The 15,808-nt window shown below is 34.3% G+C and overlaps 1 protein-coding gene across 5 annotated transcripts in view; it reads left to right on the top strand.

The window, feature by feature from the left end:
- GRIK2 (glutamate ionotropic receptor kainate type subunit 2) overlaps positions 1–15,808 on the top strand; it is a 343,246-nt gene that overhangs the window by 204,065 nt on the left and 123,373 nt on the right. For all 5 annotated transcript variants that reach the window (XM_015858743.3, XM_015858741.3, XM_032443244.2 and 2 more), the window contains exons 11-12: positions 561–767; positions 13,134–13,357. In XM_015858743.3, coding sequence (XP_015714229.1) covers positions 561–767; positions 13,134–13,357 — 431 coding nt within the window. The remainder of the gene's footprint in view (positions 1–560; positions 768–13,133; positions 13,358–15,808) is intronic.

Below are 15,808 nucleotides of genomic sequence, written 5' to 3'. Positions count from 1 at the left end.
AAGCCACACCATAGTCTAAATTATAAATATATATGAAAATAAATTTTTGAAGACATTCAGTTTTCATGGAAAATATGCTATAGAATTCCCTTTTTGAGTTTAATTCTTGTCTGTTTTTGCCACAGTGTTAAAAACTGAAGGTTATAACTTGAAGAGGTAGGATAGACTTTTTTTTTTTTCCTCCCTCTGTGGGTTTTCTACACTTCGCCTATGAAACCATTGAGAAAACAGTTAAGGGCTCATATCAAGAGAAACAGAAAACCTGATTCTTTGGGGTTTGAATTAAAATTTCATTTTTGTTCAGTTTCTAAATCACATTTTTATTGTATTATGAGAGGCTTACCTTGTTCATTCAAACAATGTATTTAGTATTAATGCATAATGTGACTTGCTAATGAGACTTACGGGGAAAAGTTAAGAGAATTCTACTTTCCATTTAATTCTTTTCACAGTGAGGGTAATCATTATAGTATAATAATTTAGATAAAAAGGAATAGAAAAGAAAGATATGGGGGGGATATTCAATCCTTGTTCTGTCTTTTCATTTTCAAATTTCACAGGAAGAGCCATATGTAATGTTCAAGAAGTCAGATAAACCTTTGTATGGAAATGACCGATTTGAAGGTTATTGCATTGACCTCCTCAGGGAGCTGTCTACAATCCTTGGATTTTCTTATGAGATTAGACTGGTGGAGGATGGAAAATATGGAGCCCAGGAGGATGCCAGTGGACAGTGGAATGGAATGGTTCGTGAATTGATTGATCATGTAAGTTTATTTTTGTGGCTTTTTACTATCCATTTAGATTTCAATTTAATCTGTACCAATTGTAAGACACTGTACAGTAGGACCACTTGAATAGTGGTGCCTTGGAGAATGTTTAAAAGAGTAATACAAGTAGATCCACATCTATGATTTTTTCATCCAAATTCTATTAAACCAAGACTATTCTACATCTTCATTTTGTCAATAAACAGTGTTTTATTTTTGCCAAACTTGTTTTGCTCTTCCACAGCACATTTCTAAGTAAAAAAAAGTATAAATAAGACTCAGAACTCCTTTCAGTGAACAAATATCTCTTGTTTATGTTTTTCTGGGGTTCTTTTCATGACAGAATATATATCTTCATTAATCCACAGAAGTCAGATCTGCTCTGATAGTGGATCTGAGACACATAAATTATTTGATATACATAGAAGAGCATATGTCTTGAAACTTTAGCAATTAAGAGCAAACGGTAATATAGCAACATATACTGATGCAGCAAAATAGTGAAATGTGTTTTAAAACAGATACTATTAGATCAGAAATTAATTTGTGTCCTTTCAGATTTGGTCATGCCTGTTGAATTCAGTTTTTTAGACTCATTTTAGACTGTAATTTTTTTGAGAATTTTATAGTTTTATCTTTTGGCATTTATCTGGGTGAATTACTTCATAGAGAGACATTTGATCAAAGAATTTAAGACAATACATACTTTGCACATCACTGTCACTTTAAATAGGTAGAAGGGGAGAGTATTTTATTGCCAATTCAAGTGAAACTTCAAAAACTACATGGATAACTTGAAGATTAATTTTCACTAATCCTTCACTTTATGATTTCAGCATATGGGCAGAATGTGTGCTAATCAAACCATTCACGTTTAATAAGAGGGCTTTCATACGTTACTTTTCTAGTACTTTACTTTTCTAGTAAATAATAATCTCTTGCAGCAGATGTTGATTATGTCTAGTTTCTAACTTTTAATATAAATGTGTGGGAGTATAATAATATCTTTAAATATGTGTATGTACTGCCTGCACATAAATATAAACTGAACAGATATTTTGCTAGACTCTCTCCATCTCTATACATGCACAATTTCACACATGTACAATGCAAAGGCATACATAGTTATTACAGCTGGTGATTGTTATATATTATCATCTGAAGTAATTTTTTAATGATTAGGATCAGTGTATTATTAAATTTCATATATTAAAATAGTTAAAGACAGGTGCACTGGATAGTGTTTTAATGCCATAAGTGGATCTTAAGGAGACTACAAAGGTACAATAGAAATATGCCAGCATTAACCATAGGAGCATCGGTATCAAGAGCCTTAAAACAGAGTTTGGCCCCCGTCCAGTGCCAGTTCTCTTCCCTTATGTGGCCCCTGAGCACTCATATTCCATGTTTCTTGCAAGACGATATTGTGGCCCTTCTTATCTCATGAACAAGGGAAATTTTACTCATTTGCATGAAGTCTTCTGTCTCTGGTATTCCTACTTCCAGCCAATTTAACCTGTTTTGCAGTGAAGCCTACTTGCCCTCAGTGCCAGGTTGTTCATCAGTCAGGAATTACCACTGATGTAATTACAATTTGAATTTCTCCTTTATGACTGACAGATGTCTGGTGCCACTTGAGCTTCTCTAAGCTGTCTAGGACATCCACATAGTGCTGGCATATCTAAGACCTGTGACAGAGCATCAGCTAGAGGCAGAAGAATATTTTATAGCAAGTTGCAAGCTCTGGTTCACTTCACTCCCCTGCTTGAAGGGAGACCAGCAGTACAGATGGACCTGGATTGATGGGCCAAGGTTAACTGTATGAGTTTCAATAGGGCCAAGTGTTGGGTCCTGCACTGTGGTCACAACAACCCTGGGCAACCCTACAGGCTTGGGGAGGAGTAGCTGGAAAACTGCCTGATAGAAAGGGAGCTTGGTGTACTGATGGACAGTCAGCTGAATGTGAGGCAGCAGTATGTCCGGGTGGCCAAGAAGGCCAATGGCATCCTGGCGTGTATCAAGAATGGTGTGGTGAGCAGGACTAGGGAAGTAATCCTGCCACCGTACTTGGCATTGGTAAGGCCTCACATTGAGTACTGTGTTCAGTTTTGGGCACCTCAGCACAGAAAGGACATTGAATTGCTGGAGGAGGTCCAAAGAAGGGAAACAAATCTTGTGAAGGGCTTGGAGAATATGCCCAGTGAGGAGAGACTGAAGGAACTGGGGCTGTTTAGTTTGGGGAAAAGGAAGCTGAGGGGAGACCTTACTGCTCTCCTCAAATAACTGAAGTTATTTGAGTCACATGAAAGGTGACTGTAGTGAAGGCAAGGTTGGTCTCTTCTCACTGGTGACAGATGATAGGATGAGGGGAAATGGCCTCAAGTTGCACCATGGTAAGTTTAATTTGGATATTAGGAAACACTTCTTTACAGAAAGGGTTGTTAAGCTATGGAACAGGATCCCCAGGGAGGTGGTTTAGTCACCATCCCTTGATAAGTTTAAAAACCCTTTGGTTGTGGTGCTTAGAGGCATGATTTTGCGGAAGGCTGTTAGGGTACTATTGTTGGGCCATGGTTGAACTGGATGATGTTTGAGGACTTTTCCAACCTGAGTGATTTCATGATTCTTAATTAGGGGCTGAAATAAGTGCCCAGCTATCTGCCTTCTATAATACTATAACTGTTCAGTGCCCTTAATGTATTTCTGCACATATATATATACCTATTGTTCTAAATATTCATATTATCTTCCACTACTTATTGTTTGCATGCCTTCTTTTCCTCATTAAAACTGCATTTCATTTCTTTGTGAAATCTTCTCTGGAAGTCTATTATATAATTTAGTATAAAAATCTGTAATGTGTCAGAAAATATTGCTTGTGCTTTTTCTGACTTTCAGTTTAACTGCTAATTAATTAATTCACAATTTTAAGTGCTCTGACCTTTTATTTACCATGCCATGTGACCAAAGTTGAATGAACAGAAGCAGGTGTATCCCCCACAAGCAATTAGGTGTCTCTCTTACTGTTTGCTCCTCTGGTTTCCACTTAAAACCAAGTATATCCGTAGTCTTCCAGAACTTCTTTGCAAGTTCTCATCTTGGATGTTTGAATTCATCAGTGTAGTTCATTTAGACATACCACATTGCTTAATACTTAACACCTACTATTTAATTTTTGTTTTATTGCTTTTGCTTTTTTTTTTTTTTAAATATTTTTTTCTTCTCTTTTTAATGTTGAAACATAAAAGGTTGGTCTTCTGCCTAACCATAGAATCATTGAGAATAATAATTAGTTGCTATACTTACAAGATAGCACTTAATTTGTAGACTTTTCTCTCTCTCATAATGACTTTAAGTTAAATTCTTATGTGAAAATGTACAAACAAAAAAGAAATGCAAGCTTAAGACAGAGTACTATAGAAAGCACTGCAGAAATCCATGCAAAAATGCTAAATAAAGTAATATATTTATATATACAGGGAAACAAACAAACAAACAAACAAATAAATAAATAAATAGTGTGTGTGTGTGTGTGTGTGTGTGTGTGTGTGTATATATATATATAGTATGTGTCAGCTGAAGTGAAATATATGTGGAAGCTAGAATTCCCCAGTAACAAAGTTAATTTCCATTGAGGCTTGTCCATTCTATTGGATAATTTTGTGTGTTTGCAATCTTGTTCTCTTTCTTTCTTCTTGTTCAGAAAAGGTTACTCGTTGGATTTGGCCCTACTTAGTGGAAAGTAAATTACCTGGAGAAAATTGATGAAATAAATTCTCTATCCACATATCTACTTTTTCTCCAATAAGATTATTTGCAATTCTGTTTTTCATTACAAAAGTGATTTTTACAACTTATTGTATTCATTCAGCTTATTTATTCTTTGGGCTGTTTCTTCAGTCTGTACTTACTGCAGAAAAGATAAGAATAAAGATCACCTGCACTGGGAAAATTGATTGATACCACATTTCTCACTCTTCCTTACTCTTTCCTGCCTGCTCAAATCTTGTACTAAATTAATGGTTAAGAGCAATATTTACAGGCTGAGTAGATCAGGGATTCATAAATTCTGTTCATAGCTCTTGTGAACATGCTTGTACTTAGCTCCTGCTTTGGTTTCTTTCATATAAAAGTGGCAACAGAAGGATTTTGAGAGATTTTTAGGGGACCTATATAAATCAGCTAAAGAGATTCTTGGAGAAAGTACAATAAAATTAAATCTTAGTATGGTTTCTGATAATGAAGGTTCAAAATAAATAAATAAAATATTCAAAAATTTATCTTTTCTTCATTTCCAAAGAATTTTTAAACATCTTGAAGTGAACTTTTCAGATAGGATGGATAGAATGTGTGATGGAATCCTGGAGTACACCAGCTTTCAATAAAGGAGCATTTACATCAAACAGTTTCAGGATATGTTGGGAGATGTGTCTCTGGGAATGATGCCCAGAATACAATATCATGCACACCATTTGAGGAGTTGAGAGGTGTTAATTCTGATCTATTATACTTGCAGTATCAAAGGCAAGTTATTTGTTTAAGAGAATTAAACAAAAAGTCAGAGTTAAAAATGAAAAGAGAAACTACCTGCTCACCCTCACTTAAGTCTAAAATACTCCAGATTAAACTGGTTTTTTTCTGGATGAACTGGGAAGAAAGTCAGGTTACTTTGCCAAAGTGGTTTGACATTTCTTTTCAGCCAAATTTTTCCTTACCTTTAAGAGCCTGATTAGCCATAATGTGTAGTAACTTCTGAAGATGATCTAGTTTTCTTCATGAGAATCCTGAATATATAAAATATGAAATATTTAATATACATTCACATATACATAGGTTGCCCCAAAAGTAATACCTCCTATTTATTTCCCTGGAAACTTCAACCAGTATGAGTACTTTAACACCACTTAATAGCACGAATTCTCCACTACAGAACAGCATTATTCAATGTACACACCATCACTAGCTATGCATTTTCATTGGTAATTAACAAGAGTCTGCTGTGCTTCTAAAAATCTGCACCAGTTGAGGTGACCCACTGTCACAAAATCCACGGCTGAAACACATCACCCTCTACCTCACTTTACTCACACCCACTGTTGGTTCACTGTAAATGTTGATGAGTGTCAATGGGTGCAGATGTTTTTTCAAGTAGAAGAATTCAGTTAGTCATTTACTTTATCCTTACTTTCGTATTAGTCAGTATTTTGTCGGACTTCACCTCTGCTGCTGTCACATGACAACGAAATGTAATGTAATACTGGTGTGAAGGTTTAACCTCTACTGCCTTACCACCCAACACTCTGATGTGGACCAACATTATAAAATAGAAGGCATTATTTTCAAAGGAGACCTTGTGCATGCATATACCAAATATACCAAATGTCTGCATATATGTGCCTCTAAAGAACTATGTGTTATTGAGTTTGTAGCCTGTTATTAAAGTGCCAGAAGAAACAGGGAAGCATTATAGAACTAGTTAGATTTTTTTTGCTCAGTGTTGTATAACTAACTGGCATCCTGATATGAGGTTTTATACATAAAAATCCATATAGTTTTAAAAAACAAGTTAGATCTTGCCTTTAATGTTCCTGTCAGGCTTAACAAAATGAAATCTAAGCTTAAAGAAAGATTTGTTTTTACTTCTCACACTGCTTTAGAAGTGTACAGAATTTTCTGTTATTGAAAGAAAACATTTTAGTACCAAAAATATGTTCTTAAATCATTTTGAGTCTGATGCATGATTGCTTCTGTGTTAAAAACAGGAGGAACATTTAAATATATTTTATTATATTTATTTCTTCATTTAGTTATTTTAATTAAGTGAACACTTATTGAAAAATATTCTACATAGTTATTCTGAAATTATCTTTTCTAAAATCTTACAATATACAAACTCTCAATTTATTCTTAAAATTCATTATAATAGAGGATCCTTACTAAAATTTTGATAGTTTACCTGGTCAGACAAATAATGAATCTTTCAAAATCTCAAGAGCAGCATTCAGAACCTGCCAATTCCATGTCTGAAGATTTTAAAGTTACTTTAAAAATGATCTTTCCAACCTTCAAGAGAACTACTTATTTAATAATTCTGAGATTTAAAGAGAAAGCTATTATAGGATCTACACTTCTATATTATTACAGCAAAATAATCTCAAATAAATGGGTCAGTTATGAAGAGATAGCATTGAAGCAGTACCATTGCTAGTTTTTTTTTTGCTGACAAAAAAAAACATTGCTATCTTTGTTTTGCTGACAAAGATTACAGTGGCAGTATGATTTCAAATGTCACTCAAATCTGACTGAATAGATTGGAACCGGGTACCAGCAATAAGTGCAGTTGTATCCAGCATATTCCATGGAACCAAGAAATAACACATTTTAATTCTGAGCTTACAGCTTGAAGATTCTGCATGTAACTGGAAATGTTTTTTTTGTTTGTTTGTTTTTGTTTTTTGTTTGTTTGTTTGTTTTTCAGAACAACTCTTCATTTATTTTCTTTATCTAAATATTAAAATTTATCAGGTAGAGATATATGTAGGAAAATTGTCCTGTAGTATAGTTTTTTATTTTCTCATACCTTCATATGGACACCTCATACCTCAACTTCATACCTTTAATCAGTCCAGCAATTCACACATTTTCCATTCATTCTCATTGCCCATTTCCCTTTTTTTTTTTTTTTTTTTTTTTTTTCTTAGTATGACTTTCAAGATTTATTCTATTACTTTCCCAGGAATAAAGTCAGTGCTCACCAGCCGTTATTTCCCAAGACCCTATTTTTTTTGAAGACAGGAGTGAGATTTGTTTTCTTTCAGTTCTTAGGAACCTCTTCTGCACATACTTTTGTAGACAGCGGAGGCAAACATCAGTCAGTAAGTAAGTCAGTAAGTCTTCCTTGCTCCATACTTGCCCAAGAATCTCAGGAAGTGGGGATTCCTGTGGACAAGTCTTCTTACAAGTTAAGTTTGAAGTGAAGCACAAACCTGACTTTCTTCATGTCCCTTGTGACCAAACCCCCTCCCTCATTTGGCACTAGTTAACATATTTTCTTTTTGATCCTTTGGCTGCTTACGTACTTACAGGGCCCTTCTTGCTCCAAGCATTCCTCACCACATTTGACTACAGATGTACTTTGACCATCCTAGCCCCGCCTGTATGTCTAAAGAGTGTTGCTATATTCCTCCTGAGTCACTCATCCCTGATTTCATGTATGGTATTCTTGTATGTAGGACTTGTGGGGAACTCTTCATTCATGCAGGCCTCCTGCCACTATTTGTTGACTTAATGTGGGGTTGAACAGTTTTTGTGCTTGGGGGAGATGGCACTTGAAAATCAAGCAGTTCTGTAGCGTTCTTCTCTCCAAGTTTGTTTTCCAATTAATTCCTCTAAGGAAGTCCCAGAAAAGGCTACTGTTGCATGGTAAGGAGGAGCAGTCCCTTCTGACAGGATCTGTATAGTGTGGCGTGGGAAAATCCATCACTTCATTTTTATTAAAGCTGATTGTTCATAAGTTTATACTAGTATCCTCACCATGGACGTTGGAATTGGATGCAGCTTCAACAAGCCTGCAAATGACTCCAAGCTAAGACATGCAGTTGGTACTCCGGAGGAAAGGGATGCCATCCAGACAGATCTTGACAGGCTTGAGAGGTGGGCCCATGGAAAACTTGTGATGTTCATCAAGGCCAACTGTAAATCCTGCACCTTCATTAGGACAGTTCCACACCAGTACAAATTGGGTGGTGGATAAAGAGTTCTACATGACCCAGAAATACATACTTACGGCCCAGAAAGCCAACCAAATCCTTGGCTGAAACAAAAGAAGTATGACCAACAGAATGAGGAAGGTGATTACCTCCTTGTGCTCCTCCCTCATTGGTGTACTGCAACCTGGACTGTGTTCTGAAGTACAAGAAAGATTTGGAACTGTTGGAGTGTATCCAAACAAGGGCCACAGAGATGATCAGATGGCTGGAGTCAGCCATGAAGACAGGCTGAAAGATTCGGATTTGTTTGGTATAAGGTCACCAGAGGGACCTTATTGCAGTCTTCCACGTTCTGAGCAGCCTGATCTAGCAGCAAATCTCCCTTTTCTTTGCAGGGGAGTTGGACTAGATCTTTAAAGGTCTCTTCATATTAAAAAAAAAATTTATGATTCTGTGATGATGGAGAATAGGGAAAGACTCTTTACTGTAATATGTAGTGATAATACAAGGAGTAGTTTTAGATTAGATATTCAGAAGAAATCAGAGGGTGGAGGGTGGTGAAGCACTGGCCCAGGCTGCCCTGAGAAGTTGTGGATGTTCATTCCCAAGGAGTGTTCAGGGCCAGGTTGGATGGGGCCCTGGGCATCCTGATTTAGTGAATGATGTCCCTATACCTTCCAGCACAGAAAGTTTGGAAGCAGATGAACTTTGAGGTCCATTCAACCCAAGCCAGTCTTTAATTCTATTAGATAAGTGTTGAATTTAATTAACTGCTACAAGTTTTTCAAATGAGTTAGCTTACTTATACCATAGACAGAGCTGAGCTAAACTGGGATCTAGTGAATAAAATGCTAAATCTTTCAAGTTTCTTTTTCCATAAATTTGTGCCAATGCTTTTAATAACTGATGTTGTATTAGCCATTGTATATATACAATAACTGATGTTATATTAGCCATTATTTTAAATTAAAGTATATATAAACAACTGCATGATTTTTTAATGATATGTAGTATAAAAACACTTCTATTTAATATTCTATAGAGTTCTCTAAATTAAGATTTTTTTTTACTTATAACAATTATAATAATTAATAAATATTTTTATAGTAGTTAAGACAGGGAAACCTTTTGACCATGGAGAAGTAAACAGAGTATACAGAATTCTAATGTAACACAAACAGAACCTAGCAATCCTCCTTTGTCATAGATTTCTACAGTAGTGTAGAAAGTAGACTGCATTGAGTGCTTATAGGAGTATGAAGGAAGAAAATACCATCCTTCAAGGTGGAGGACAAAGACTGCAGATAACGTCCTAAAAAAAAAAGTGCTTAAAAAAGAAACAATTCAAAATAGTATTCCAAATCATGGATGGACTTTGATAAAGCAGGATGGAAATAGCTCTCAGTGGTTCAGCTCACTGAAGATTTTCCTATAAAAGACAATAAATCCTGTTTTCCCATCCTCCTGGACATTCTCTTCCTTATTCAAGCACATCTCTCAGTTCTTGACACATTACTCAGATAGACAGATACAGAATATGAGTGCTATTCTTGAGTTTTTCATACCATATCTTTGAATGACAGAGTGAATACAGGATTCTGATTTCCTCATGCTTGATATAATTAAAGTAAGAATTCACTGAGTAGAATTTTTCTCCAGTCCCTGCCACCTACTGTGGCTTTCTTGTCTGCAGTGTGTAACTTCATTGCATCATCTGGTTACTCATTGTGTTGCTACAGCTATTCTATTTTGCGCAGGACTGCATTTTATGTTGGAAGGTCCTTGTCAGACGTACTTGCTTCTAGTTGCTATTGTAAATTTTATTTTGTGCAAAATCTCACTCCTAGAGCAACTAGATTATCTTAATCAGTCACAAGATGCTGTTGTAAAAAGACCTTTATCTCAAGTACTCTAGGTCAAGAATAAGTGCTATTTGGCCTTATGCTTTAAGATAGATAAAGACTTTTCCTCTAAAACATTGTCATGCATGGTTCTGTTATCAAGTGAGTGAAGTATTCTTTGTTACGGAAATTATGGAAAACCATTTAATTATGCATCTATTTTTCATTTTCCTTTAGATGGATAAAATTCAATTTTTACATCATTCATCCCCAATTCATTCTGAGAAATTAACTAAAATAATTCTCTTATTTGTATATCTCTACTGTAGAAGACAGTAGGAGATGCTGATAATGCACTTCTGGAAACTATACTCCTTCTCTTATGTTCAGTTATGAATGAAATAGTTGTTGAGATAATTAAGTATTTTGGAGTTAAAATATATCTGATAAGCAAAGTGATTAAATTTTGCAATATTATACTTTTTATGTCAGTCATTTCTTCTATGTTTTCTTCTAAATCTGAAAGATGCTAACAGTAGGCATGAAACAGTACACATATTTTGCAAAATCAAACTTGTTAGCATATTTTTACTCTCTGTTTGACTTTAGAAAGTGTACAACATAGGTATCTGTTTGGACAGTAGAACTGGTTTAATTAGACCTGTGAAGATACAAGTTGTATGCAGAAGTCAGACAGACAAAGATAGTTGCCATAATGAAAATACTTATCTTGAATTTACAGATCATTCTTTGAACTTCACTTTCTGTATGTGAAGTATAATAAGGATAAATGCATTTTCTTCTGTTTTTCTTTTTGTTTGTATTTTATTTGAAATTATGAATTCTGTCTTCATAGATACCACAATCATGTAGATACTTGGAAACAAAGAGGATTGTTTCCATTTCATTTTGCTTCTTTTGACACTGAATATGTTGCCTCCATCTGATGCTTTTTATTTGTATCAATTGCAGTGAGAAAGTCTAAGTTTCAGAGAATCACTCTTACATGTTGTTTTCTGCAGCATTAGAAAATTATGTTAGTTGTTCTAAATTAGTCTTGCTCTAAAGAGGAAGTTGGATTAGGTAAACTACAAATGTCCCTTCCAACTTAACTTACTCTGACATTATCTGAAAATAGCTTGTAACATGCTGTGTTAATACTGTACCTTCTTAAATAAAACATAGGAATTACACTTAGCTAATATTCAAAATTTATTTAAGGAGTTAGAATTTAACCAGATGACTGATACATATAGATATTTTCTTCATACTGTAGAGTGCATGATAGTGCAAGGCAAAAGCAATATCACCTGGTTCCTTGCAATTTTTTTTAGACTGTGGACTTGTTAAAAGAATATAGGACAAATCATGTGAAATCACAGTAGGATGATCGAGCACGTTAAAATAAATGAATGAATGAATGAATGAATGAATGAATGAATGAATGAATGAATAAATAAATACTATAATCAGAGACCAATATCTGGACATATAATCTGGTAAAGAGATCTCCCTACTCACACACGCGTTCCAGCCTATGTTGATCATTCTGAATTCTGAAGATAATTCAGAGATAGTAGGATGGGGATCTGTATTTTGGGCCTGGGCCTAGACTGTCTGATTCAGTCTTGTTCTGTCATATAAAAAATACATTATTTATTCTAATGCTATATTTCTTATTGCATCTGCAGTTTCTTTGGAGCTTTTTTCCACTGGAGATACTTGCAGCAACTTACATTTACATGTATACAGCTTTCATGATCAAGGGTTGAATTTCCAGGAGTATTTCTTAAAATAAACTATTTGTCCATATTTTATGACCAAAATCCAGAATGGCCAATAGCAGTATTTTCTCTTTCCTTGGGTACCTATATCTTCGGACAATTTCTAGTGACTTGTCTTCAGAAGAAGAGTAAGGACTGATACTTTCTTGTCAGTCTGATAATTTTATTTGTGTTCCCCAAACTTCTTTGTATTGTCCTATAACTTTTAATTGAAATTATTTTATCTTTGCACTTTCCTGTTTTCTTCCTGCATCATCTAGACTATCACCAATAATATGCAAGTCATAAAAACTCAGCTGCTGTGAAATGAAGCCTTGCAAATCTGTTTATTACCTGCAAGTTCTGAATACCAATGAAAATGAAATGCATTGTGGTGTTTTAGACCACTGAAACTTGACTAAATTAAATTAATAGCTCCAACAGTTTCACATTCTCATACAGTAGTGCATTACTGTAGTACATCTAATGATATGATAGTTGCTCATTAGGACACTGAACTATAGCAGGTAATAACAAAAGGCAAAATTAAAATAATCTAACATGTGGAATTGAGAGTGTTAAATAGTATATACAATACCAGGTGAGCAATATATATATATATATTAATGATGAATTTGCACTACATACATGGAAAAACTTCTCCGTTGTAGAACTCCTCTTTTTAAAATAATCTTCATTTTGTACTTTTGCTTCTACATTAAAATAAAACATCCTACATTTGCACAAACATATTCAGAACTCCTTCACAATTACATCAGTTTCTAAAGAGCAGAGTGAAAAAGTGATAAAGACATATCTTGATATGTATGTTTTGAGAAGTTTTTTTGTTTGTTTGTTTTTTGTTTTTTTAAAGTAGAGTATATCTGCGTTCCTACTAATAGGTATAACAGTGCCTTAAATTTCAGCCTTACTAGTGCAAGAGCAAACCTCTTCTTTGATGAACTTTGTACTTTGTCTAATCTGAATTTCTTCTTCAACCTGTTTCTTCTGACTTATGTCCTGTTTCTCTTTTTGTATTTCTGTTAACAGAAAGCTGACCTTGCAGTTGCACCGTTGGCAATTACCTATGTTCGTGAGAAAGTCATCGACTTTTCCAAGCCGTTTATGACTCTTGGAATAAGTATTTTGTACCGCAAGCCCAATGGTACAAACCCGGGCGTCTTCTCCTTCCTGAATCCTCTCTCCCCTGATATCTGGATGTATATTCTGCTGGCTTACTTGGGTGTCAGTTGTGTGCTCTTTGTCATAGCCAGGTAACATGTCATCTTTTGTGATTGTTTTGGCAATTGTTATAATCTTTTTCTTACTAATAATTGTCAAAAGTCACAAAACTTTCTTACTTTCATACTCCTATATTTTAACTTTGTGATGTACAGAAAAATAATTAATGATGAGGGTTTTCACTATCAATTTTCTACACTACCATTCTATTCAGTTTGTTATAACACCAACTATTGAGGATGCTAGCTACGCTGTATCATTTATTTACAATTTCAAAGACATTAGCAAGTTTATGTAATGTCTTTTCTCATTTGTGCTGTGTTTAGAGAGAAAGGGACTGACACATTTTATTTTGTTAGTATTATTTTGTTTGTTGCTGTCTTGCTTAATCTCAAATTTAGTACTTAGCTGTCCATGTTAACCCTTGAGGTACAAATTAGGCCACCACATGTTAAATAAAAAACACAAAAACCAAAGCAAATAAAGTAATTGATAAAGATTAGAGTCTTAGAAATGGTGAAGCAGAATTAGATTTTAACTGTATACTTTATAAACATTACATATAATCTAGCGTCCTAGACTGGAATATGTTTGGAAGCAAATTAAGGACCTGGCTACAATTGCAAAATTATAAAGTTATTTTTAAAAAGCAGCACTGGGCTTTCTTGCTTTGTAAATACTTTTTATCAGTTTTCTTCAATATAGATAAGCAGGAAGTCATCTCTAGTTTTTAAAAGTTCTCATTGTATTTACATTTTCATTGAAACTGACCCCAGATGCTCACAGAAATGTAAAATTATATGTCATAACTTTGAGTCTTGCTGTGACCAAAAAAAAAAAAAAAAAAAATTGAGAACAATCAATCACTAATTCCTGGGGATGGAAATGTAACATTTTTTTTGCAAATTCCTCTCAGAAGTCATTTTTAAGTAGTTTTTTGAATCAAATAAATATAAACTATGCTGTCTTTTATCCTAAAGTTCTCTCCTCCTGCTCTCCCCTCCCTCCACCTACCTTTTTTTTTCCTCTTTTTTTTTTTTTTTTTTTTTCTTTTCTGTAGCAATGATTTTTAGGTGCAAATGTTATAAATAACGTAATTTGTCTTCAGCCTCCAGGTTTTGTTGTTTGGTACACATTATTTCTCTTCATATTTTCCTCTCTCTCTTGTGCTGTGGTTGACATAAGGAGTCTCCATCTCTCCTTGATACTGTAGGCTTCATTCCGGTTAGATAGTATTGTTTCTGTAGTAAAGGAGGAGGTACTAAATCTTGGAGCCATTTTATCAGTAATTTAGCAAGATTACTTGTACATAAACTGCATGAGATATTGCAGCAACATGGATAACAATGAAACACATTCTGTAGAGATTAACTTTCTGTACTTTCCTTAAAAGTCTGCTTTAATGAGCCAGGTATACATTGAAAGTCCTTTGAAAAAACAATAGATATTAGTGGACTGTATAATTTCTGAGGTATTTCTGTAATACACATACATCTGAGAGTAGAGAATTTACAGTTGGGCATAAATCACAAATATTATTTTGTGAATCATCTCTTGTAAGATACTGATGAGTATGTCCAAAAGTTTTAACCCTACTGTTATGACTGCAGAACATTTTCAGCATAATGCGCAGTGTTTTTGTCATGCAGCTCTCAGTAGGAATTTTATGGCCAAGTTCTTGCTCATGCTAGGAAAATATGTCTTGATACGTTCTGTAGGAATTATATACTTGAAATCTTTTTAAATTAAGCTATTCAGTCTCTTGATCTCACTAATAGAAAGAATTGGAAAGAATCCTTATTTTCAAGCAGAAACAAGCAAAAAAAGAAGTAGACCATTATTGCTGAACTTCTTTTCATGTACCTGTTTTTGTGATCATCTCTAGAGAACCTTACATACTCGGAATCATTATTTTAATGGTAAAGCCTTACAAAATAGGTTTTGTACTGAGCAGAGGAATCTATTTTTGTATAAAATATATATCCTGTATGTCCAAATAATCATAGCAGATATTTAGAAATAAAATATTTAGGATTTTGATAGACCACTTACAGAACCTTTTTTATTTTTTTTTTTTCCCCGGTAATGAAGAACAACCTCTAATATGGAATAGCATTTTCTAATACCATAGTTAAAATAGGGAAAAGAGATCTGAGTTAAGAACTTAATCTCTTGTTGAATATTAAAGACAGAAAGGGAAGTATTCAAAAGTAAAACAGCCTTCCGCCGATTTGATTTTCAAAATGTGTCATGTAAAGAGTGATAATGTTACCTGAAGTGGGATATCGAGGAGGATCTTGCATCTTAGTGCTGTGTATGTATTTTCAGTATAGAATATGATTTTAGTGTTACAAAATTGATGTACTTTTCAGTCCTGATTTTATGGAACTTTTAGACTATATTCCGCTAAATTAATAGATTCTATCTAGACTGTCTTAGTATGATTATTTTTATTCCACAACAACCTTCTCATAATGAATGTT

The sequence above is a fragment of the Coturnix japonica genome, chromosome 3, assembly GCF_054131305.1.
Source record: "Coturnix japonica strain WE chromosome 3, WE-NBRP24, whole genome shotgun sequence".
Taxonomy (NCBI): Eukaryota; Metazoa; Chordata; class Aves; order Galliformes; family Phasianidae; genus Coturnix; species Coturnix japonica.
This window is presented reverse-complemented; position numbering and strand designations above follow the sequence as displayed.